Source organism: Rhopilema esculentum, chromosome 19, assembly GCF_057945365.1.
Source record: "Rhopilema esculentum isolate cy_ngs chromosome 19, ASM5794536v1, whole genome shotgun sequence".
Classification (NCBI taxonomy): Eukaryota; Metazoa; Cnidaria; class Scyphozoa; order Rhizostomeae; family Rhizostomatidae; genus Rhopilema; species Rhopilema esculentum.
Window position 1 is genome coordinate 9,237,566 of NC_142833.1, and position 24,450 is coordinate 9,262,015.

Sequence of the window (24,450 nt, forward strand, 5' to 3'; positions counted from 1 at the left end):
TATAATTGCAGCATTTCAACCATACTCGAAATATGATACCAGTTAGGTAAAAGGCTTTTTCCTCAGTTTTCCATTGGCCAGCTTCCAACTCCTCAATAGTTTGTTCTGCTTAGTAACATTCTGGAATGAATTGCTACTCCTTCAAAGAATCAAAGAGTTCAAGGATCAGCTACTCCTTCTGTCAAAACATCTTCAATGACAGATGTTTATATTTTCTGTCTTATCTACTATTTTTACCATATTTAAAAACTCATAAAATTTACATTTTTCTTTTAGAAACAACGCCAAGACCGCAACCAGGGCCATGTAAGTTGTTTTTCTACTTAATTTTAGCAGTTTGGCTACCTACCACTTTGGGGATGCATTAACAAGTGGATTCAAAAACTCTCACCTTGAGAAAACAATATATTTAAATAAATTTGAATCATGCAATGACATTACTTTAGACCATATCACAATTTCTTGCAAAGGTTTGACTGAAATCATCTAATTGGCTTGTGATAAATGCATCGTTCTATTTTCAACCAATCAGACTGGAAGTGCCTTTGCCTTTTTATGATATCCAAGTTACAGAAATCTCAATTCATTCAATGTTTGTTTTTGTGAATTCAGACCCAGAATGCCTTGTTGCCTACCTGAGCTTCGACCGAATTGACGAGCTGAATAAAATTGTTTATGATGAAAGTCCCTATCACAACGATGCCCAACTCGATGGCAATCTCACCTTTGTCAATGGCAACTTCAGCTGTGGCTACGCCGTCAAGTTAGATGGCGGAGAAATAGTTTTCGATGGCTCAAAGTTCAACCCAAAGCCATCAGTAGCCATTACAGTTGCTGCTTGGATTTACATCGAGTCGAGTGTAGACAGACAAACCATATTTGCAACTAGAGCTGGTGGGAGTAGTGCAGGTCAGTTAGGTCATGTACCATGACTTTTATCTTAAGTTTGTATCGTTCCTTCCCGTTTCGACTTTTAGATTTCATCCCCTTGGCCTTCCCAATTGAAGACCTCTGCTTAAGGAAGTACCAAAACTTCGCCTTTAACTCATTTTTTTCAAGGAATATTTTCAAAGCTCAACGGTATTATTCTAATGAAAGATGAACTCTGCGAATTACCCACAGGGTTAAATAAATATATGTCAAATGGCCTACCTGAAGTAAAACATTTGACAGTTTTGATTTCTTTCGCCCAAGCTTCATTCTTTGACGTTCGTGGCATAGAAAGAAGAACACTGCTTACAGTCTCAAAGAAAGAACTCATTATCACTTACGAATAGCTAATACTGCTCAAAAACAGCATTTGACTTCATGTGGATACTTTTAATGCATCAGAATATTTTGTATTAGTTATTTAACTTTCATTTTTCTCAACTGGTCCAATTTCGCTGTTTGCTTTCTTGCATTTAGGAATTGCGTTAACACAAAGAGCCCTCCAGATGAATGACTTTTTAAGAATCTGATTTTGTTATAGACAACTTCTTCCTGGAGGTGGAGCAAGGAAAAATTCGTTGGTATCACATCGATCCAGTTGGGAAGAGAGTCTTCTTCATAGTTACCGAGTCATTGATACCTTCAAAGACTTGGATTCACATCGCTGGATCATACGATGTTACGAGTGGAAAAGTCCGATTCTTTGTCAACGCAGAAGAAAGCAAGGTTACAGTCGGCCAAGGTACATCTTGTATTGCTAGATCATCCAGCTGGTTTCATGCGAAGTTCCCACCGCTCTGCATCATTAGCGTTGTTAAAATTTGCGCCATAAGATCTTTGCGAAATCAATGATTTTTTTAGCCTTTGCTCACTTTTCTTATTGTTTAAAGGTCATGTTCGTTGGAAAGCTGGAGGTGTTCAATCATAACTCTAATGTTACGCATTGCACAGATTGATAACCTTTTAGATATCCTTATTGATTAATTTATAGCCTTTAACAAAATGTATTCTTTTCCATTCTATGATTCTCTTATTGCTCTAACGATTCTATGATTCTCTTCTCGGATGATTCTATGATTCTATGATTTTTTATGATTCTGATGATTCTAATGAATAATGAATTCTGATCATTCTATGATTTTCTTAATTCGCTTAGATCATCTCCTTACGACGACTAATCTCCAATCTGATTGACAAAGAAATTTTTGATTTTTATCTCAACTTTGTTTAGTGGATTTCACCTAGTGAAGTTCTTCTCAAGAATTCGATTTCTTCTGTAAATTTTCTTTCTAGCCCTTTCACCGTTTTCCTTTATGTGGAAGGTTTATATCTGCAATCGACATTGAATTCTAAACACTGATTTTAGGTCCTCTTACTCAAGACTGGGATGCTTATGCAAAGATAGCAGGCGGTGGCTCTGGCACTCAGTTCAAGGGTCTCATCGATGAATTTTACATCTTCAATTGCTCGTTGATCGACGAACAAGTTCGCGTTGTAGCAGACACTTGCAAGTTGAGAGAAGGTAGGAAAGTGCTGAGCTTCTTCGAGCTCAGAAGTATAACAATTGCTTGACATTGTCTTATCGCGAAGCAACTCTTGTGTCTTGTAGAAGATCGTAATGAAAATAAATATTTGTAAAAGGGAATGGCTAAAGTGAAGTAGGTTAAATTTGCAATCTGTGAAGTCATATAAATTTGTGCTTTTGCCATAGAATTGTTGACTGGCCTTGATTATTAAGAATAGCAGAATCTCATCGGTTTCGCGTGGTCATTTTGTACTATAAGAATAGTTCCATAGTGCCAAAAGTGCCATAAGAGCAGTTACTTTATATAGGCCTGATTTTGAACGATGTTTTAAAAACTTAAGCAAAGCTTTCTTACTAAAGTTTAACAATTTTACTAAATTTATTATTCAATTTACAGGTACTGAATGTCCATCCCCTCTTCTCGGCGTCTGCCCGCCCTGTGAGAACTGCACTTCACCACCAACACGACCACCAATCACGGACGAGCCAAGTATGTTTGCAGCTAAGTACAGTGTTGGGCGAAATAATCCCTTACCTCAGACCATTCAACAAACTATGTTGGGTCAGCCCCTTCAATTACCGGCAAACCTTAAAACGCATCAAGGGAGTTTTTCCAAGTCCGGCCCGAAAGCTCAGAATATCAGAAACAAGAGTTCAAAAAAGTCGTCCCAGTTCTCCAATTCTGATAAGGCGATGCTTGTAAGGTCAAATTTTATCTTTCCTTGGCTCAGAACCGTAGAGCTGTACCGCAAGAAGAGAGACATTAAATGAGATCTAAAACACTTCAAAACCTGATTATATTATATTGTTAGTAGATTGACCTAAAGCTTACACGAAGTTGTGTTGAATAGCCCGTAATTGCTGCAAGACCTTGTACTTAGTCATGGAATTTCACGATTAAAAACTTCGAAAAAATAAAGTGGCTTTCTCTGTGCTTCTTTCTGTCATGATTATCACACGTTAGTCAATGCAGAAGGAAATTCGACGGCTAAGTACAAGCTCTTAAAAGCCAACTTCGCCCTTTAGTTAAAGCAACCCATACTCCAAGCATCGAAAACTGATGTTCTGAGCTTAGTACGGGCTGAGAATCTCCTGCTGCGTTCGGCTTTTGCTAACCACATTCGCTCATAGATAAACTGCTAGAATTTTCAGCAACCTTAAGAGGCCTATTCTTTATAGCGGCGTTGATTCTAAATACGATGCTTTGTTTTGAGGGTGGAGCATATTCTTTCATTCATCGGCATTTGATGGGTTATATTATGGGCTATAAAAGCTGCAAGAATAACAGCTTTTATTGGACACATTTTCAGCAATAGCTGCCTGCACGAACTTTCTAAAAGAATGCAAATTTGAAATGCAGAACATTTTCAGAATTTTATTAAACAGAAAAAGTCGATGCAACTTTTTCGTTATTATTTAGGATTATCAAATATTCTCTTTGTGAATGTATTTCAGAGGCAAATAAAACTGCAACCATTTTCGTAGACAACTACTGCTATTGCTAACATCTAGGGTTCTTTTCAACACCTCATCATAAACAGTACCTGTTGCTGTAACTAAGGTTTCCCCGGACACAATACCGCTTGCCTTTATAAATATCGTATGACACAAAACATCTGGCTTTTTCACTGCTTCTTTGTTTTTGGATTGCACAAATCAATCTATAAATAGACAATATTTTTCTGGCCAATATTTGAATCCTTCCGAGCCATTCTAACGTTTCGTTTTTACGCTAAAAAAGAAGTTTTTACACGTGCTTTCATTGTGGTTACCAATGGTGGCATACTAGAAACCGAGATGATATACATTTAATAAAAAACATGTAAGATCTCAATCAAACTTATTTTTATTGAGATCTCGAACAAATCTTTCTCAATCAAATCTCAAATTCGATAGAGCGTGATTTTTGACAAAACCCGCATTTCAAAAAGGGGTTACAATGTTTTTATATTAAGGGGTGAGGGACAATCATAAACTTAGCTGCACTCCATATATCGGGCCCTTGGTATAACAGAATTGCGTTATAGTGAATCAAACCTTTGGTCTCCTTCCCATAAATAAGGTTGATAAAACGATCTTTTGAGAAAGAGGGTCGTGTCAGAAAGAGGGTCTCTTTCGATGCTATATGAAAAAGCCGTTGTCAAGAGAAAAGAAGTACATTTGGCTGGTTTCTTCAGAAATTCATGGATACTGACTGATCACTGCTATCAAAAATTATCTGTCATGCCTCGTTTTCAAAAAAGTTATCAGAAAAAATTCACAACGTTTACTTTCTATTGACAACAACTATTAGAGCAGCAAGGATTGCAAGTCTGTCAACAGCGAATAATGCAATGTGCCAATTAGGTCTAGATAATAGGAGGAGAGAGTCCATTAGGTAGACAGACGTAATTTATTGATAATCTTTCCACGAAATTTTACTTCTATAGAGCAAATTCCAGCTATTATGAACTTTTTCTCTGTCCCTACAAAGTTCGTAACAACAGGATTTCACTGTACTTAGGACCGGTGTAGCTACTAGAAACTCAAAATCTTATGCACTACAATAACTTTTTGAGGCTTTTGCAGCTCTTTATTAAAATTAATGACAGGCATTTGCGTGTGCAACAAAAGTAATGCGTATTCTGAAGTATAAACAAGTTATAGATATAATTTTGTTGAAAGATAGTTATTCCGTTTACAGTGTAACACTCATACTAAGGCTCTAGGCTCTGACTCTAAAACATTACAAAATAGCTATAAGTGTCCTTAGCTAAAATGTCAATGAAAATTATAAGCAAAGAGTTCAGATTCATCAAACTAAAAGGTTATAAACATTCAGTGCAATTTACGAATACCATCTTCCTTGTAGTTGACGGAGGCTTTGGATCCTGGTCAAACTGGACAAAATGTTCCGTATCATGCGGTGTTGGATACAGAACAAGGCATCGGGAGTGCGATACGCCTGAACCTCAGTATGGCGGCCTTAACTGCATCGAGGCTGGTCTTGGCCCTGAAGACGAGTCGACCAGTTGTGATATGGGACCATGCGCAAGTAGGTCTTTTGGAAACAATTAATGTGTCTCGTACGAGAGGGTTAAGATCGTATAAGCTCGTTTTTCCCCAGTTTGTAATTTAAATCGTGAAATTCAGTTTGTAATTGAAATCGTGTCTTGCAAGGACCAGTCCATTCAATTTGCGTCATTTTCTGCTAGTTTCTTAAACGTAGCATTTGTGCTTTTTTCAGTTGATGGCAACTGGGGCGCATGGGGGCAGTGGAGCGCCTGCAGCGTTACTTGTGGTATCGGGTACAGGACCCACTGGCGCGAGTGCAACAACCCTATGCCTACAAATGGAGGCAAGATATGCGAAGGAGCAGATATGGCACAAGATGAATGTCACCAAACCCCATGCCCAGGTATCCCTTCTTAAACTTCAGATTTTCGACTGGCTCTAAAAAAACTTACGACTGATAAAATTTCAAAAATTTATGTCAAAGTTGTCAACTGAGAAAGACCCCTTTTTCGCAGCTTCCTGTTGTGTATTTGTTATGGAAAAACAATGATCTATCTTTTAGTCCATGGTAATTACTCGTCGTGGACCAGCTGGACCGAATGCTCTGTCACTTGCGGTAATGGAACAAAATCCAGGCAGCGAGATTGTACTAATCCTTCCCCAAAATATGGAGGAAAAGACTGTAGCAGTCTTGGGCTTGGCGAAGAAGTTCTGGGATGTTTGAAAGATCCCTGTCCACGTAAGTTAGGCAAATACAATTATAAAAATATGCAAATTTGTGAACTTTCATGGTAACAATAAAATATTATTATTATTTTTATAAAATGGGCCATTTGGCTCAGTGGAATGATCGTTGCTTTTGAAGCCAAAAACAAGTGTTCGATTTACACCAAATGCAGTATTTGCAATTTTATGTAAACTGTAAAAACAAAATCATCATTTTGCATTACAGGTGACGGCTCGTGGTCGAACTGGTCTCCATGGAGCCAGTGCTCAAAGACATGTGGTGATGGAACGATGTCTAGGAAGAGAAGTTGTGATTCTCCGCCACCAGCAAACGGTGGCACTTCCTGTGCTGGAAATTCAACTTCAGTTATATTCTGCAAGCAGGCGGAATGCTGTGAGTTTCTTTGAATGTCTTTTGAATAACTTTTTTAAGCAAATTCAAGAATTACAAGTATAAATTTGCGTGTCGAATATTTGTCGTGTTTAAACTGGTAATTGTTTTCTTTTGAGAAAGGTTCTTTCTTACAAAGTATTCGCTGAACATCACGCCGCATATGAATCTTCCTCTCTGTTGATTTATATCCTATGTTCAAACATTCTTGTTTCGAAATGTTGTTTATTCTTCTACGCTTATTTTCAGGCGACATTCCTTATAAAGACATAGGTTGCTTCAAGGACACTGGCGCAATTCCACGCCCTCTTCCGCAACTGCTCTTTACTGATCGAGACCCGAAAGATGATGTTTATAGTGGTATTCCTGTTCATGGCCAGGACTTTGATTCGTACGTCACTGAGCTGATTTGCAGGTATGCTTGAACGATCATGATATTTACTCTCTCTGTGTTCAGTATTTTGATTATCAATTTCAAACAAGAAGAAAATTCTTGGAGTAGAAGAAACCAGAATTTGTCTTTTGAGCATGTCTTCATCTAAAGTAATATAACGCAAAACAAGCCAATTGCACAAAATTACCTGCACCATTTATTTCCTACATCCATAGTGATTAATTAAGAAGCCGCGAGGTTATGAATTTTATCCTAACTTCCTTCACCATTGAGCACCATTTGTAAATTACCAATGATGGTTAGCAAAAATAGTGTCGCATTTTATATTCAACATTTTAATTTTTTCAGTTTCTGAATGAATAGGCCAACCAAAACCTGTCGAAATAAAATTTTAATAAAGTTTAAAATAAAGTTTTTTCGAAATGTCTCTCTTTCCAGGTGTGCAAAAGTGTCTAAAGAGAAGAAATTCACGCATTTTTCAATCCAGGAATACGGAGAGTGCTACTCCGGTCCCGATGTTGCAAAGACTTATGCCTCACAAGGAAAAGAGACGCTGTTCAGATTTAGGCCGGATAACAAGCCATGGATCGGATGCATGGATACAAATTACAAACAGTGCCAACAGCCCTCGTCTACCTGCATCGGGCAAGAGATGACAAATTTTGTCTATGGCTTGGAGAATGGTGAGCAAGAAATGTCACTTCATACATCTTAACCCTTTTGTTAGAAGCTCTATGTGCAAACTTTGACTTTTAGCAGCCACTTTGCTATTGCAATAAGAACCACGATGTAGCAGCTTGAAATATTCCATTTCCTTCAAGTGTCCAGGACTGAGTTTCGTTAGGCCTTGTTCCTGGCTTGGTATTGTGGATATTTTTTCAATTTGTTGAAAAGTTTGTTACAATTAGTTAAAGTCTTTATAAAAAAAGCTGCGGACAAACTAGACAGACTACATAATATGTTCTGAATTGTTTGCCTTTACTTGCTTGTGAGATATAATAATATTTCTGACTTAAAAGCCCGACTCCAATGCCCGACTCCACTACAAACAACGTCTTACCATTTCACCTGTTCATTAACAGCATTGACAATCACAGGCAGCATACTTGTGCATAATATTACAGCTGTATCGTTGTGTATGAAACTGGAATATATAGAAATGTGTCAATTTTTTCTGTACTTCAGTAACTGCAGTGGATGGAAATTACACACAATGGAGCGACTGGAGTGAATGCTCTACAACTTGCGGCGAGGGCCAGCAGTCACGTGTCAGAGAATGCACCAATCCAAAACCTGCATTTGGAGGAAAAAACTGTTCTCATCTTGGTGAACCGGTTGAGACAAAACCATGCATGAAAATTAAATGTGAAGGTACAGAACAAACAAAATCTTCATTTTTTTGGTGCAATGAAAAGATTTACTTTTGGTTCGCATTTGTAAGGAAAGTTTCTTGAATCTGTAAATGTCCGACAGTTAATTCCATTACTAATGCGAACCAAACGTAAAACCACTACTATTTTACGGCTGTAGTTAAAAAGGAAAGCTGTTCACAATCCTTTTATGTTGAGATAAACATCTGCTACTAAGGCAAAAAAACCAAGAGCTTGAGAGAAAATTTTTAGAAGGGTTGGTTTGTATAAATTTATGTATTTGTTCTTTCATGCAGGACCAGCAAATTGGGGAAAATGGTCGAACTGGACTGCCTGCTCATTATCCTGCGGAGAAGGAATCCGGCAAAGGTTCCGGGAATGCGACAACCCTCCCCCAGCTTATGGAAAACCTGGCTGCCAAGGTCCGGCTGTGCAATCAGAAACCTGTGAAAATGTGCCATGTCCAGGTACGCTGATCATATGAATAGTTTTTGTGGCCGTGTTGTATCCGCCGTAGTTAGGGTCTGGTATTTACCCACCGTGCCAATTGGAGGAAACTTAACGCATAGTTGTTATATTTACTGACAATTTTTTGTACTTTTTTGCACTAGTGAACTGCTCTTGGTCAGAATGGAGTCAGTGGAGCAGATGTAGTGCTACATGTGATCAGGGCGTGCAGATCCGCCATAGAGAGGACGATGATCCACCAGCCATGTTCGGTGGAGCAGAATGTGTTGGTCCAGCCACAGATCTGCAGCAATGCTACACTGGCTTCAAATGTCGTAAGTGACCCTCACAAAAAATGAGACAAAATCAGCCCTTGAACCTCGTCCTAAATGTTATATTTTTAACGAAGAAATCGATGCATTATGACCCTTAGCCTAAATAGTGTTTTCTGATAAAGAATTAATAGCTTTGTTCTGAGAAATATGGTTTTTGCTATATGGAAATCAAAGTTATAAAAGCTGTTAAAGGATAGGAACCACATATTTTGATGATTGCCAAACTTAAGTGTCTTAGAAACAATCTGTGAGTAAAATTAGTGACTGAATCTGAAAGAGGGAATGTACACTGATGTGAAAAAAGTAAATTTTGTTTTTTCATGCTTCAGCAATCGACGGAAATTACACGGATTGGTCTGAATGGGGAACTTGTTCTCGCACGTGTGGTGGAGGTTACAAATTGAGAGGCAGGACTTGTACCAACCCAGCTCCTGCCAATGGCGGTAAAGATTGCTCTGAATTAGGACCGAGCTCAGAAACAAAGGAATGTGGTGTGGCACCATGTGCCCGTGAGTTTACATCGGATAACCTTAGTCTCTCTTTCACATTGGTTTTTAGTAGCTACTTACTGTTAGAATTGGTTCAGGGTAGTCAAAGTTAGTTTGGGGTCAATTAAGGGCTGTTTGGGGTCAATTCAGGGCTGTTTGGGGTCAGGTAGGGGTTGTAATGGGCAATTGCAGGCTATCAGAGGATAGTTAGGATTTCGCTGTTACGCAAAGGAATCTTCCAGCCGTTCGTTGCTGCATGTTAAGCTTTTAAGCAATTATTTTTTATCAAGCATTTCTATCTTGATTCAGCACTGCATCTTATTTGCATAAATCTATTACAAACTTTTTTTAAAAGGATATTTGATTTGAAATAGTGCGTAGCACAAATATCTACTGTACGCTACTTTAAAAAGACTGAGGTCTAAAATCGTGAACTTACCATGTTATATACCTTATACATGCCGTTAAATAAGATAATTTGTTTCTTTTCAGAAAACGGAAATTATTCAGAGTGGAGTGAATGGTCTCTTTGTGATCAATCCTGTGGCGCCGGCCTGCAATCAAGGTCACGAAAGTGCAACAACCCATCGCCTCTAAATGGAGGCAAAAACTGCTCTCTTATTGGGCCAGCAAAAGATCTGCGACAGTGTAACTTATCAAACTGTCCAAGTAAGGCTGAAACCTCTTTACATGCTACGTATCTTGTTTGTGAAATGTAAACACAGGTTGTATGATAAATCGAAACGCTATTAATGTATTGGACAGGATGCTTCTAAGTTGCTACTCAGAGTTTCACGCTTAATGCGATCCCTAGGCAACTGTTATATACAGCTCTACCTATGCGGCATCAAGCATTTTCTGACAGACCCGTAAACAGCAATTCGTAAACAGCAAACACATAAGTTCAAATATATATTTTCAAAGAAAATCCAAGATCAAAACACATTATCTTGAGTTAAAGATTCGAAATTTTTCTCACGAAAGCAATCTTCATCTCATTCGACAATATTCCAATGTCTTTTCTAGTTGATGGGAATTTCACGGAATGGACATCTTGGAGTGCTTGCTCGAAGACATGTGGCCTGGGGCAAGTGCACCGCTCTAGGTCCTGCAGCAACCCCCTGCCTCAATACGGTGGGAAGTTTTGTTCTGGTAATGATACGGAGAGTAAGCCATGCAATGAAGGACCTTGCTGTAAGTATTATTTATTTTGTAGGAGCATTCAAATAAGTGCCTTGTTAGACAGTTTAGCACCGTACAAGAATTTTGTCCTTGGAGGCTCCGACCGCGTGCATTGTTAATGTTTATTAGATGGGTTCTTTTTAGATAATGATGTAAGAGATTTTCGACAGGAAAAGTATTCGTTTCTGGACGCCGCTAACTCACAGACTAACGGTGTCATTAAACAGCTCATTTTTAAATGTTTAGGGAGTGCTTGTAAGTAAATAAATTTATAATATAAGTATCGGGAAACAGAAACTTTAAGCTGCTCTATGAAAAAAATCATTTTGTAACTATTCGGTAAAGCATTTCAGGCCGTGTTTTGCAATTTTACTGAAGGCAATTCTCTGTTGTATCAGGCCTTGTTCCATACAAAGACATCGGTTGTTTTGCGGACACTTCGCAGGCGCAGGTGCAGAAGCCATTGCCAGAACTGTTATTTGATGATAGCAGCAATCTTGACTATGAAAACTTTGATCAGTACATCGAAGAGGTGATCTGCTTATGCGCCAACGCAGCCTTTCAGAAGCAGTACACACATTTTTCGATCCAGTCTTTGTCAAAATGTTATTCGGGGCCTAATGTAGCGAAGACATACAATAAGGATGGCCCGTCTAGCTCATGCATCGCAAGAGGAGGAGCGCCAACTCTAGGGAAGTACGAATCATGCAAGTCACCAGACTTGGTCTGTGTTGGTAAAGAGAAAGCAAATTATGTGTATGGCTTAGCAAATGGTAAGTGTCCATTTTTTGTAAAGGAACGTTTTTAGCTACAGTCAAGTTTGTTGCGCTTGCCGTTCAATTTTGTACTGAAGAGAGCATTTCTGTACCAGTACCAATACACATTTTGTACCTGTTCAATGTTTTTTGTTAATGTCCAATTATTCTGGACAGGTAGTTTTTCTACAATCTTTAGCACAATCTAAAGAAATTCTTTAGCACACCAGAAACTTCAGGCATCTTTTTTTATTGTTTATTCAAAGTTTTGCTTGCTCATTTCCTTTAAACATTACATCTTTTGTTACTTGTTTGTCGTTCTTATTGGATCCGTTAATTGATTACTTTTTTGTGAGCAGCTTTTTCTCACAGTACACAAGTCCATCGAAATTCGTGTTTCATATAGCTTAATGATTCTTTTCTCTTAGTAACGGCTATTAATGGAAATTACACATCATGGTCAAGTTGGACAGACTGCAGTGCCTCGTGTGGACCAGGCACCCAGTCTCGGTATCGCTCATGTACCAACCCAGCGCCTGCATTTGGCGGCAAAGACTGCAGCTCCATTGGCGAGCCAGATCAAGAAAAGTCTTGCGAAATTCAGAAATGCCCAGGTACGAAGATTTATTTTTTTGCTCTCACGTTCACTTCTCGTATAACTTAATGCAATGATGTGTTAGTTATTTGTATTTATTTTATCTTTTCAGGCAAAGAACTAAATTGGCTAGTTACGTGAATCTCTTTTTCCTGAATTTGAAATTGGCTAGTTATGTGAATCTCTCTAATTCAGTTCAATAAGAGGCAGTCACATTGCTTTGGAACTTGATAAGTAATTAAGGACAATAGATCTCCATGAATTGATTCATTTTCAGTGGTATTTTTAAAGATTAAGAACCTTTTGCACTTGCAAACAAATCTTGGCAATGCTTAAATTTTTTCAGTTGATGGTGGAATGAGTCAATGGACAAATTGGACTGAATGTTCCCCAAGTTGCGGTAAAGGGAAGTCGTTCCGATTCAGACTGTGCAATTCACCGGAACCTGCCAACGGAGGAGCAAACTGTACTGGAGATTTCATCGAAGAACAGGAATGCGATTTACCCCCTTGTCCAGGTTAGGATTGAATAATCAGGGATTTAGGTTATACAACTAGAGTTTATGTGCTTGCGTTTTTCTGATTGGCCTATTTCGATCCACAACTGGGTATACATTTTCCATCGTGTTCTTTTAGACCCTTATTCTGGTGTTTTATACTCTGAGGAGTGTCAGACGAAAAAGCGTTTATAGTAGTGTGTTGTGAAATGTTTGCTTTTTTCAAAGCCATTTTTAGATTCTAATCTTATCAAATAGCTAAAGTGTTGATTATTTTTTCAGACATTGAAATTAAATTTTTTTAGCTTAGAAATTACAAATTGCAGGATAAAAAATGAATTTGGAAGTTACAACAGCTTGCATGTTGAAATTTCTGTTCAGTTTTTCACCCCTTTTCTATTCATGAAACAAAGACATTTCTATTCGTGCTTATCTGGCTCAATGTTCGTTTCAGTGGATGGTAATTACACGGAGTGGGGAGAATTCAGCTCATGTTTTCCAAACTGTGGCAACGGAACTCAAATACGGCAAAGGACTTGCACTAGCCCAAGGCCTGCCCATGGGGGTAGAAGCTGTCTTGAACAAGGATTGGGTGATGACACAGAGGAGCGTCGCTGTAGTAATGGTCCTTGCCCACGTACGTATTATCTAGAGCTTATGTTGTTCTGCTGTGAATGGGGCTTCTTGAAGAGATTTCTGTAGTATTTTTGCAGCTGTTAACGCTGATGGTCTGCCACCCTCAATTGCGTAAGGTGCTTGTGATGCTTTTCAATCGCAAATTATAGGCTCTGTTACAATTGAACTGAATTGAAGTTTCTCAATCTTTGTTACTGTCTCGATCACAATAAATTCGAATAGAGGCACATATCAAAAATCGTATCGACAATCATGGGCTATCACTGACCGGCTTAAATATGTATGGATATAGAAGAAGAGGTGTCGGTGACCATCTCCAACCAATCACATTGCAATCCTCTTCAATAGCATTAAGTTTTCATGCTTCCAATTACCAAATTTTCATCTGTTGCTAGTTGACGCCAATGTCTTGCTTTGTTTTGTTCATCTAGAGAATGGAAACTGGTGCGAGTGGGCGCCTTGGAGCCTATGCTCTGCAACTTGTGGTCAAGGTTCTAGAAACAGAACCAGAGAATGTGCTTGTCCAAGAGCTGCAAACGGTGGTCAGACATGCCCGGGAAGTGGGGAAGAAGCCAAGTCTTGCAATCTTGCCGAATGTCCAGGTATTGATGGCTAGCTGTTTAGTTTCTCTATTTTTATTATCAGGAATCATTTAAGATACTTGCTTTAAGATTTTATCTCTTTGCCAAGCATGTTGTCAAATTAGATTCCTTCGCTGCTTATTTCTGAAGCTTTTTTGCAGCGGTTGACATGTAAAGCAACTTGACTTTCTTCGTTTAGACACAACATGACTTACGAAAGTAATCTTATTCCCTTTCTCTAGTTAATGGTAACTACACTGCTTGGACATCTTGGACTGCCTGTGACAAATCATGTGGGAATGGCACCCGAACCAGATCGCGTAGTTGCAGTAACCCCTCGACTGCCTTTGGTGGCAAGACGTGCATCGAGCAAGGCCTAGGGGAGGACATAGAGGACGAAGAATGCTTCCTTCTTCACTGCCCAAGTAATTTGCATCTTATATTCATTCTTTTTAACAAACAAGAGTTTCTAATGCAAAGTGCTCGAGATGGAAACTTCTTCAGTAGAAGCAATTGCAATGTAGCTACTTGAACTGAAATAGTTAATCGATCAGAAAAATGTAAATGAAAATGATGAATCTCTGTTGTATGGTTCTTCGAATGTTTGCGACTGACTTCGATTTTAGGAAAGCTAACATTACCAATATGGATGCAACTTTAGATTTATCCGATTGAATGATCCAAGTATTGTCCCTTGATTATCATTTTTATTTCGACAACATTTCTATTTTATTGCAATGGATTCATTGCAGTTGGTTTGTTTCCACATTGCACATTATCAACATATCTGAACATCAGTGGTTGTACGATTTATCACCGATTCTTTCACACTTTGTTTTTTTGTTTATCGCCTTTTGATTTCTTTGCTAGTTGATGGAAATTTCACCGAATGGAGTCAGTGGTCGCAATGCTCAAAGACTTGTGGGGACGGGTTCCGAACGCGAGAACGAGCCTGCAGTAACCCTGCATCCAAGTATGGCGGGCTTGACTGTGCTGGTGACTCAAGTCAAAGGAAATACTGTAAACTGGGAGAGTGTTGTAAGTAAAACTAGATGTATGTGTATATAAGTGAATATGTAAGAACTCTTATCGTATCTTGGAATATATTAGCATATACATGAGCTTGTACACCCTCAGTTAAAGCCTTCTTTGCAAAATGTACAATTGATACAATATTGATTTTTCTAGGTGATATTCCTTATAAAGACATCGGTTGTTTCGCGGATAACGCAGGAAAAGCTCGCCCTCTCCCCGAAATGCTCTTCAGTGACGAAGCGAAACGAAGATCCGAAAGTTGGGAAGAATTCCTTCCGGACCTAATTTGCTCCTGTGCAAAGGCTGCCAAAGAGAAGAAATATGCCTTTTTCGGCATTCAAAATTTTGCTGAATGCTGGAGTGGTCCGAACGGGGAAGACACGTATAAGAAAGATGGTGCATCGGAGAAGTGCATTAGCACAACAAGGCTGCCGTTGGCTAATGCCACTGCAAATGCATCGAAAACAGGAGACCAATATGAGCTGTGCCTCAAAGACAACTTGGTTTGCGCAGGAAAGCTGGGGACTAATTACGTATATGGAGTTGAAAACGGTAAATGTAATAAAACACGTCAATTGTGTCGATTTGGTCTTCTTCTTGCAAGAAATTTTAATGCCTAGCTTATGAAAATGAGTGTTTTCTTAAGAACTATTTATGGGCTAGGTGCATTTTTCTATGCATGGTTATTTGAATGAGGATGATAAAACCAATAACAATCATATTCTTTCTGTCTTAAGTGACTGTTGTTGATGGTAACTACACGGAATGGTCCGCATGGGGCAACTGCACTGTGACCTGCGGAGGAGGTGTGAAGCAAAGAGAGAGGACTTGCACTAATCCACGACCGAGCTTTGGTGGTAAAGACTGCTCAGTTCTTGGACCGGATACTAGCACTGCCAGTTGCAATACAAACCCGTGTCCAGGTATAGCAGATTTTGAATGAATGATCATGTTACGATTTGATATGATTAGAACCGATTTGATTTGATATGATTTTTTGGTTCTATATGTTATTTCTTGTACCGAGTTGCTCATGATTAAGGAAGATTTTATACATGATTAATGTTTATATACATGATAATTAATCATTCGTTTATTTATTCTCACAGTCGATGGTAACTGGGGTGGATGGGCCCCATGGTCATTATGTAGTGTCTCCTGTGGCAACGGTACGGTGGTCCGGACAAGAGCATGCAACAACCCGCCTCCACAGCACGGTGGGGATCCATGCTTTAATGCTGCGAGCAACCAACAGGTTTCAGCATGCTTTGCAGGGCAATGTCCAGGTAAGGAATAAGATGTTATGAAGATGCTTTTATCGTGAATCTCACATCGATAACTTTATATTGCAGACAGGATTTAGTAAAGCTATTTTTTGAATCTGCCTGATATTCAGATTATTCCATATGGCTTTTGGAGGCTAATGTATCTAGAACCATGTATGTACTAAAGCAAGCATGGTTTTCTTATCTGTCCTTAGCAAGGCCATCATTTTTTGCCTGCCCGTAGTAAGGCTTTTTAAGGGATCAGCGATGATTCCAAAAAGAATAACTATGATTTTTTGTAACCATTTTACCACTTGATTTTCTGTTCTTACCAGTTATCAGATTAATGAAAAATATTTTCAATTCATATTGCTTGACATTCTACTTCACCGCTAACGAACAAAAAATTCACCCGCAGTTGATGGTCATTGCCTCAGCTGGGGATCATGGAGCGCCTGCTCAGTGACATGCGGGGTCGGTAACAAAACGAGAACACGGAATTGCACCAAGCCATTGTACGGTGGAAAAGTGTGCACGTGCAGCAAGAAAGACAGCGAGAGCTGCAAAGTCATGGACTGTCCTGGTAAATACCTTTTTAGTTATTTGAGTATTTTACGGATCTGAATAGACTCATAAGCATTCCGATTTGCTTGTCTAGAATGATCTTTCCATTTCTTCAATAGGTTTTTTATAATGATTATGATAATAATTGTATGCTGATTGATGATTACTCTATTCGAACAATGTCCCGAATTCGCAGCAACCAATGGCATTGCTTTCCATGCCAGATGGATTCAATTTAAGAGGAACAATTTTGGTTTCCGGGTAACAGTATACGAGTTTGGGTAACGGAATCCAATGAATAACATACATATCTATTTACTAGTTTATACAATCCTATAATTCATTGAAAATAGACAAGATTACAAATAATACTTCTACATTCTAGTGAATGGTAATTGGGGCAACTGGTCGCCTTGGAGTTCTTGCTCGGCTTCGTGCAACTCAGGACTGAAAAACCGGAACAGAACATGCAATAACCCGGAGCCTAAATTTGGAGGGCAGGGCTGCAATGGTTCAAAAACAGAATCCCTGAGCTGCAATGAGACACCTTGTCCAAGTTTGTAGATTTCTGTTTTGCAATATATTGTTTAAACTTATCTGCCTCCACCTACTGAATTTTTTAGTCTTGTAGTCATTTACCTATAAGTCATTTACATATAATAAACGATTTGGAAACTGACTGAGTAATAATAAACAATTTTTGCATTTTTTATTATTTCAAATTTTTCAGTTGATGGGAATTATACTAGCTGGACCGGCTGGGACGATTGTTCTGTGACGTGTGGAGGAGGAATTCGTCAAAGAAGCCGTTATTGTACGAACCCAACACCTCAATTCAACGGAAAGAGCTGTTCCGATCTCGGACCATCGTCAGAAACTGAAAATTGCAATCCGGAACCGTGTCCTCGTAAGTTATAATTAAGATTCTTGATACCAGGTGCAACCTGCTTCTAATGTGTACCAGAATATTTATCACCAACTTGGATATTAACAGCCATTCACTCCATGGGCATGCATACAATGTTTGTGAATTCCCAGGCAATACCATTCTTACCACATTTGCAAGTGAAAGGAGAAATCAAGATATGCATACTGTGTATATTAGTTAACCCAATCTGTAGGTATAAATTGATATACCTTATCAAATGAATAATATTCTTTTTTGAATGGCTAGAAAATGGTGGCTTTTCTGAATGGACTTCTTGGTCGAGCTGTTCCGCAGCTTGCGGCGATGGTTATCAGAACAGTTCAAGAGCCTGTACTAACCCTGAGCCTAAATATAATGGAACAGATTGCATGGGAGAGCGGACCCGGGCCAAGGCATGCAAAATCCAGGATTGCTGTAAGTTTCAATGAAAACAAGAAAATATTTGAAAAATAAAGTTAAATACCTTGACGATGATTTGAGAACCTTAACAACACCGATGTTTCGCTCGAAAAAAATTTTCACGTGATTTTTTCCAAACAATTTCAATATACCTAGGTTATAAGAGGTATGAAATACTTTTAAAAAAAGAAAGTCTTATGATCTTGTGTCATGTTTAAATGAAAATTTAAAACAAGCCTAGCTTTACTGTTTAGATTGCTTTGATTGTTCACATTTTTTCAATTCAGCTTTGCCCGAACTTTAAATCGCCTGAAGAAGGTTTCTTCTTGAGTTTTATTGGGTGTATTTCACTTTTAATTTTGCAGTTTTTTCCTAGCTTAATTCTGTATGAATTTTTTTATCGTTTTAGGCAAAACTCCTTACAAGAGATTGGGTTGCTATAGCGACAAAGGAGGTACAAAACCTCTTCCCGAACTCCTGTTCGACGTATCTGCAAATGCATCGAAGCTCAGCGGACAACAATGGAACGTTTACTTACTTGAAATGGTCTGTAAATGTGCAGAGCAAGCCAAACAGAGAAAGTACACCCATTTTGGTTTACAAGACTATGGAAAGTGTTACAGTGGCTCTAACGTGAAGACCACCTATGATAAGGCAAGTGCTTCTTTGCTAAAGTAGTTTAAAGTAGATATCTTGAAATTTGATATCATTAACATTACCAATTGATATCTTGAAATGGGGCATCATTAACTTAAGCAGTCAGCAGAAATAGCCATGTCGATAAGCCAAATTTTTTAAATTTATTCATGCTCTGAGTAGCTTAAGTATGGGGAAAGGTTTTTCTCTATTTTTTTCCAAAATTCCTTGGTGGGGGAGTTTGTTATTTGGCCATGCCCAAGTAATTTATGTTACCATGTTAAACCCAAGAGAAAGTGGAATGGAAGAATCTCAATATCTACAGAAATGTTGCGGGACAAGGAAACATTAATTTATTGGTTAACATATTGATGTTCACATAGTGACTTTGGAAAAAGAAAATTTTGAATCCTTTTTGCAGGATGGCCGCTCATCGGAATGTGTGTCTACCAGCTCAGGAGCTGGGGCCGCTGGTGATTCACACTTAAAGTGCAGCTCTACCGATCCACACTGTGCAGGAAAGGCTGGTGCAAATTTCGTGTATGGCCTCGATTATCGTACGTATCTTCATTTCTTTCTCGATCCTAATAAGATACTCTCGCTTACTCTGCATATTCAACCCACAAACTAAATACATATTTTACTGTGGCACTATTTGATGGTAATTCATTTTTGTTCATTCCTAAATGCAGCCGCAGTTAATGGAAACTACACTGAATGGTCTGAATGGGAGCCCTGTTCCAGAACGTGTGACGTAGGCACCACATCGAGAGTACGGAACTGCACCAACCCAGCCCCATCTTTCGGAGGCAATAATTGCTCTTCCCTAGGGGCCGATATCGAAGTAAAACCATGCCAAGTGGTACCTTGTCCAGGTAAAATATTCTGCAATTTCTTCACTAAGCTTATCAGATGACCTTCAATATTTTCTCCCCAATGAATTTTATAGAATCTTTTTAAAGTCATTTCGAATCATGAATTTCCAAAATTTTTGGATAAACTCTTTTTAGGCAAGCGACCTTCTAAAATCTTGTTTGTCAAAAAAAATATCAGATAAATTGTCATAGTATTCAATTTAAGTATTTCCTCGTCTATTGTTAAAATTTTAATCATTTTTAAATCTAGTTATACTACTAGCAAATGTTTTAAAATGAATTGAAATTACCGAGACACACTTGTACATAAAGTTACTGAGATACCTATTCAAGTGTCATTTTGTTTTTCACATAATTTTCTTCAATAATTTTCCAGTAATTTTAACAAAACTGCTATTTTATTACTAAGTGAATGGAAACTGGGGTGCCTGGAACACACCCTCACCCTGCTCAAAGACGTGTGGAAATGGAACGATGACGAGAACACGTGAGTGCAGCAACCCTGCCCCTGCGAACGGGGGACTTCCATGCCCTGGTAATTCAACCATGACAACTGTGTGCAGCCTACAGCCATGCAAAGGTTAGTATTTTTTGCCGCGTCAAAATAATTCAATATGTTGACGATATATGACTTGAAAGAAATTATTTTTTATTTCTTGCATTTCTCTGTGAAACATCCTATTTCCTTCCATAGTTGATGGAAACTGGTCTCCATGGACCGACTGGTCAAAGTGTTCCAAAACATGCGGAGAAGGCGAGCGCCAACGCACGAGACAGTGCAACAACCCTGCCGCAAATGAGTATGGCAAACAGTGCGAAGGCGATTCAATTGAAGTTGTTACCTGCAACCAGGAACCATGTTACGGTTAGCTATCTTAATTTGAATCAGTTGATTTTGTAATAAATGGTAGGAAACATGTGATTTTCTATTTAATGAACAATTGCTTGTTGTTTGCACCTTGTTGTGAAACTCTTGACGAGTTGGCCTTTTTTGCAGGCAAGCTTACGCCATGGGGAGAGTGGTCTCCATGTTCACACACTTGCGGAGACGGAACGCGTACACGTCGGAGAACCTGCGAAGGAGGTGAAATATGTTCAGGCGATTTAAGTGAAACAGAGGCTTGCAACATCCAGAACTGCCCTACAAGTGAGTTCATTTACTTTATTAAATGGTTTGTACAAAACTTTCAAAGAAATACCAAAGTATTTGCCAATTCGCTTACGTAAAGGGATTTAGACATTTGATTAAATGCAAAACTTTTCTGGAATATCGTAAAGAAATGTTTTATTTTTCATTTCTTAATAGGTTGTGACAAGAATTTCGATATTGGGTTTCTCCATGATGTATCTGGCAGCACTGTAAATCATTATGAACTAGCTAAAAAGTTCATTTTGTCGCTGGCTTCTACTTTTACTGTCAATCAAGAGAATACAAGAGTATCGTACCTGGCATTTTCAACAAAGCCTGATGAAGTTATTGCTGCTTTCAACAGACACAATTCTTACAGCGACTTCGAGAAAAACATTCAGACCTTCATACAAGGAGGTAAGAGAAACCCACAACTTAAGAGTTTGTTTTTAGGATACATTTAAACTGAATTCATTTATTAGTAGGTAACCCTTCATTATTTGTCAGTTTTGTCTTACAACTGCAATTGAGTCACTTATTGATATACACTTTAAACCATTTGGAGTCGGCTAAATTTGACTAAATAATATTTTTCATAGGCTATTCTTACATAAACGTTGCCCTTGGTGGTGCAAACAAGACGATGTTTTCAGTCGAGAATGGAGACCGCCCACAGGTACCCGACATCCTTCTAGTGTTAACAGATGGGGAGCAAACAATGGATGTATGGAAGAACCCCCCATCTCTTGATGAAGCAATAAATGCATTAAAAGCTCGAGGCATTACTGTTATGGTTGTGGCTATTGGGGAAGAAGGAAGGATAAACAATGAAACTCTTACGAAAATTGCATCTGATAGCAATTACATTTTCAGAACACTTTCGTATAATGATGTTTATCGATTGGTCTACAATGTCAGCACAGCCTTGTGTTCAGGTAAATATTTTTCAAGCATGTTTAAAAAACACATTTAGAGGTATTCTGCAGCTGACTGAAAAGAAAAGTAATGGAGATTTGGTTGCAAGCATTTTTTCCTAAATGCAGTCATTCTTAGACATTCTTAAGACTTCTCTATAATGATCATGCAAGTTCGTATAACGATCTGCTTGCGCAGTCAGACAAATGCACGATGCTCGTTGCTCGTCAAAAAAATTCTGTGCGTTGAAATATTCAAAACAGTAAAACAGTTGAACCTACCTTTTATTTTTAAATTACGTTCGTCAAATTATTCATTAAGGAATCCAAATAACTTAGCCCATGTTAGACCTAATCAAACAACATTTGGATCCAGAAGTCTTATGTCAATCGGGCCACAGATTTCGAATGGCCTACCCAACGATACGAAATCCGCAGAAAATTTGAAAAGTTTTAAGAATCTAATAAAACAGTGGAACGGGCCAATTTGCAAATGTAGGGTCTGTCAGCTTCTGCCAGTAAATGCAAATTAATCTTTAACTTAGTATCTATAATTACTTTAATGTAATAATTGGTAGCTATGTTCGATTTTGATTGGTTAACATTGTATATTTATGTATATATTGTTAGCTATTATTTTTATATCGAATTAAAATAAACTTTCAACAACAACAATCTTCTAAGGAATTTCCTAATGCAAACATATTGCCAGTTTAAAATTTATTTCTCGAAAAAATAATACTTGCTTTGATTTGAATTTTGCAATTGCAACTCATCACACATTCCGTCACAGGAATTGTGCAAGCCCTGTTCTTTTGTTATCCTTGCTCTAATTGTTATTTTGATTGCAATTTTTGATATCATTCGTAGTCGAAGGCGGAAAATGGAGCGAATGGACTGCTTGGACCAACTGTTCAGTGGCATGTGGCAATGGTACACGTGAAAGAACGAGGTATTGCCAAGGAGGCCTTGTTGGATCCGGTTCTTGTCAGGGAAATAAAAATGAAACGACTGTCTGTGTCAATAAACCGTGTGTTGGTATGTTCTTTTCATAACAATAGCCAAACCGTGCACCGCAAATTGCCTTCACTGCCATTCTTAATGTATGTTGCTCAGATGCGCCTTCGGGAAAGATTTTTTAGCATTTGAAGTAGTTTTAGTCAATCATTTGCCAAAGTTCCACTTTCGACCTTAGAATAATTACATGCCTCTACTGACTTCAGGAATTCACAAGCAACATCAACTGGGGTTTTTTTATTTCATTTCTTCCGCTAATTCTCCTCTATTAGAAAGCCGATTCCATCAATGCATGGGTTTATTTCTATAGAATATCAGGCAAACTATCATATTAGAGAAATTCAGGTAAAATATCTTGAATACATTGCAAAATACTGGTTTACGCCCCTATAAAAGAGCTATATTCACCATTTATATTTTAAAATCGAAATTAATATCCTGCAGTGTACAAAAATTCAGAGTTGCCTGAATTGTATTTATTGCAGTTTTGTTAATAGCTATTGACTTCCATGATATTAACTGCATCACAATATTTGTTAGCCCCAGGCCCTTTCAAGTGTAACTCGGTCATCGACGTAGCATTTGTGATTGATAGTTCGAGCAGCATCACAGACCACTGGAAAGACCTCAAAGAATTCATTAAGAATGTTATAGATGCCTTTTCAATTGGAAAAGATGGCGTGCTCGTGTCTGTTGTTACTTACTCGGATACCCCAAGAAAGGTTTTCGGCTTCGATTCGAGAATGACGAAGGAAATCCTCAAGTTTGATATTGAGCATCTCGATCAGATTGGGGGAGGTATGTTTTCTATGATTTATTCAATGATTTTCTTGAATGATTTACTTGATATTGTTCTTTGCACATCAGAAAACCTGATGACCGCTTTGATCAAATACGTACAATTTTCGAGTCGATACCGTACAGCTCATTGTCACAGCTCAATATTTAGAAAGCGTCTTTTGAATAATACATTTACCTTTGTTTTTAGGTACCCGCATTGACCTCGCCTTGCGATTCACCTCTGAAAACGTGTTCTCTGACAAAGGAGACCGGCCAGGCGTTCCAGACCTCGTTGTTGTACTGACCGATGGCAAGTCTGATCCGGGCTCGGAACCTCTAGAGGCTGCATCAGAGCCATTGCGAGAACAGGGAATTCATGTCATATCTGTTGGCCTTGGCAAGGATATTGATATCCAAGAATTGAAAACAATCTCCACGTTCAAGGACACCGGACCAGTTTTGATTGGCGATCTCCAGAAACTTGTAACATATGTTGACTCTCTTGCGAAGGAAATATGCCAGGGTATGCTTTAAATTATTTTCTACGTTTACTGTTTTCCATTTATTATATCTGCTTCGAAATTTTATCAAATCTTTGCCATGAGAACAACCCACTGAATATTTGAGCCACAAGACCGCCTGAAAAGTCAAAAATATTGTGGAAGATGCTAAGACAACTTGCATCATTTTCCCTCTCTCGTTACTTCGATTTCGCACCTGGATATAAATTTCTACCTACCTTTAGACGTTATCCGACGCTTATACTTTGAGGAGTGTTCGAAAAAAGTTCTTTAATATGCTTTACTTCCGTTTTTCGGTGCTATCTTCTAATTTTGCTGTACCAAAAAATTTATTTAATTATCTTCTAATTTTGCTGTACCAAAAGCTTATTTAATTATCTTCTAATTTTGCTGTACCAAAAATTTTATTTAATTATCTTCTAATTTTGCTGTACCAAAAGCTTATTTAATTATCTTCTAATTTTTCTGTACCAAAAGCTTATTTAATTATCTTCTAATTTTGCTGTACCAAAAATTTTATTTAATTATCTTCTAATTTTGCT

At 38.3% G+C, this 24,450-nt stretch overlaps 1 protein-coding gene across 3 annotated transcripts in view; it reads left to right on the top strand.

Annotated features, from left to right (window-relative positions):
* Positions 1 to 24,450, top strand: part of LOC148958023 (uncharacterized) — a 43,956-nt gene that overhangs the window by 12,403 nt on the left and 7,103 nt on the right. For all 3 annotated transcript variants that reach the window (XM_089113962.1, XM_089113964.1, XM_089113963.1), the window contains 42 exons: positions 277 to 306; positions 613 to 909; positions 1,472 to 1,672; positions 2,297 to 2,452; positions 2,853 to 2,945; positions 5,307 to 5,489; positions 5,682 to 5,852; positions 6,012 to 6,188; positions 6,402 to 6,569; positions 6,816 to 6,981; positions 7,399 to 7,643; positions 8,146 to 8,331; positions 8,627 to 8,797; positions 8,942 to 9,112; positions 9,442 to 9,621; positions 10,093 to 10,269; positions 10,627 to 10,794; positions 11,181 to 11,555; positions 11,966 to 12,151; positions 12,479 to 12,649; positions 13,083 to 13,265; positions 13,696 to 13,866; positions 14,088 to 14,270; positions 14,716 to 14,883; positions 15,034 to 15,432; positions 15,618 to 15,803; positions 15,990 to 16,166; positions 16,564 to 16,728; positions 17,095 to 17,265; positions 17,440 to 17,616; positions 17,884 to 18,051; positions 18,446 to 18,690; positions 19,094 to 19,229; positions 19,365 to 19,547; positions 19,957 to 20,127; positions 20,242 to 20,412; positions 20,545 to 20,694; positions 20,854 to 21,093; positions 21,276 to 21,611; positions 22,461 to 22,628; positions 23,148 to 23,405; positions 23,596 to 23,910. In XM_089113962.1, the coding sequence (XP_088970088.1) occupies positions 277 to 306; positions 613 to 909; positions 1,472 to 1,672; positions 2,297 to 2,452; positions 2,853 to 2,945; positions 5,307 to 5,489; positions 5,682 to 5,852; positions 6,012 to 6,188; positions 6,402 to 6,569; positions 6,816 to 6,981; positions 7,399 to 7,643; positions 8,146 to 8,331; positions 8,627 to 8,797; positions 8,942 to 9,112; positions 9,442 to 9,621; positions 10,093 to 10,269; positions 10,627 to 10,794; positions 11,181 to 11,555; positions 11,966 to 12,151; positions 12,479 to 12,649; positions 13,083 to 13,265; positions 13,696 to 13,866; positions 14,088 to 14,270; positions 14,716 to 14,883; positions 15,034 to 15,432; positions 15,618 to 15,803; positions 15,990 to 16,166; positions 16,564 to 16,728; positions 17,095 to 17,265; positions 17,440 to 17,616; positions 17,884 to 18,051; positions 18,446 to 18,690; positions 19,094 to 19,229; positions 19,365 to 19,547; positions 19,957 to 20,127; positions 20,242 to 20,412; positions 20,545 to 20,694; positions 20,854 to 21,093; positions 21,276 to 21,611; positions 22,461 to 22,628; positions 23,148 to 23,405; positions 23,596 to 23,910 (8,193 nt within the window). The remainder of the gene's footprint in view (positions 1 to 276; positions 307 to 612; positions 910 to 1,471; positions 1,673 to 2,296; positions 2,453 to 2,852; positions 2,946 to 5,306; positions 5,490 to 5,681; positions 5,853 to 6,011; positions 6,189 to 6,401; positions 6,570 to 6,815; positions 6,982 to 7,398; positions 7,644 to 8,145; positions 8,332 to 8,626; positions 8,798 to 8,941; positions 9,113 to 9,441; positions 9,622 to 10,092; positions 10,270 to 10,626; positions 10,795 to 11,180; positions 11,556 to 11,965; positions 12,152 to 12,478; positions 12,650 to 13,082; positions 13,266 to 13,695; positions 13,867 to 14,087; positions 14,271 to 14,715; positions 14,884 to 15,033; positions 15,433 to 15,617; positions 15,804 to 15,989; positions 16,167 to 16,563; positions 16,729 to 17,094; positions 17,266 to 17,439; positions 17,617 to 17,883; positions 18,052 to 18,445; positions 18,691 to 19,093; positions 19,230 to 19,364; positions 19,548 to 19,956; positions 20,128 to 20,241; positions 20,413 to 20,544; positions 20,695 to 20,853; positions 21,094 to 21,275; positions 21,612 to 22,460; positions 22,629 to 23,147; positions 23,406 to 23,595; positions 23,911 to 24,450) is intronic.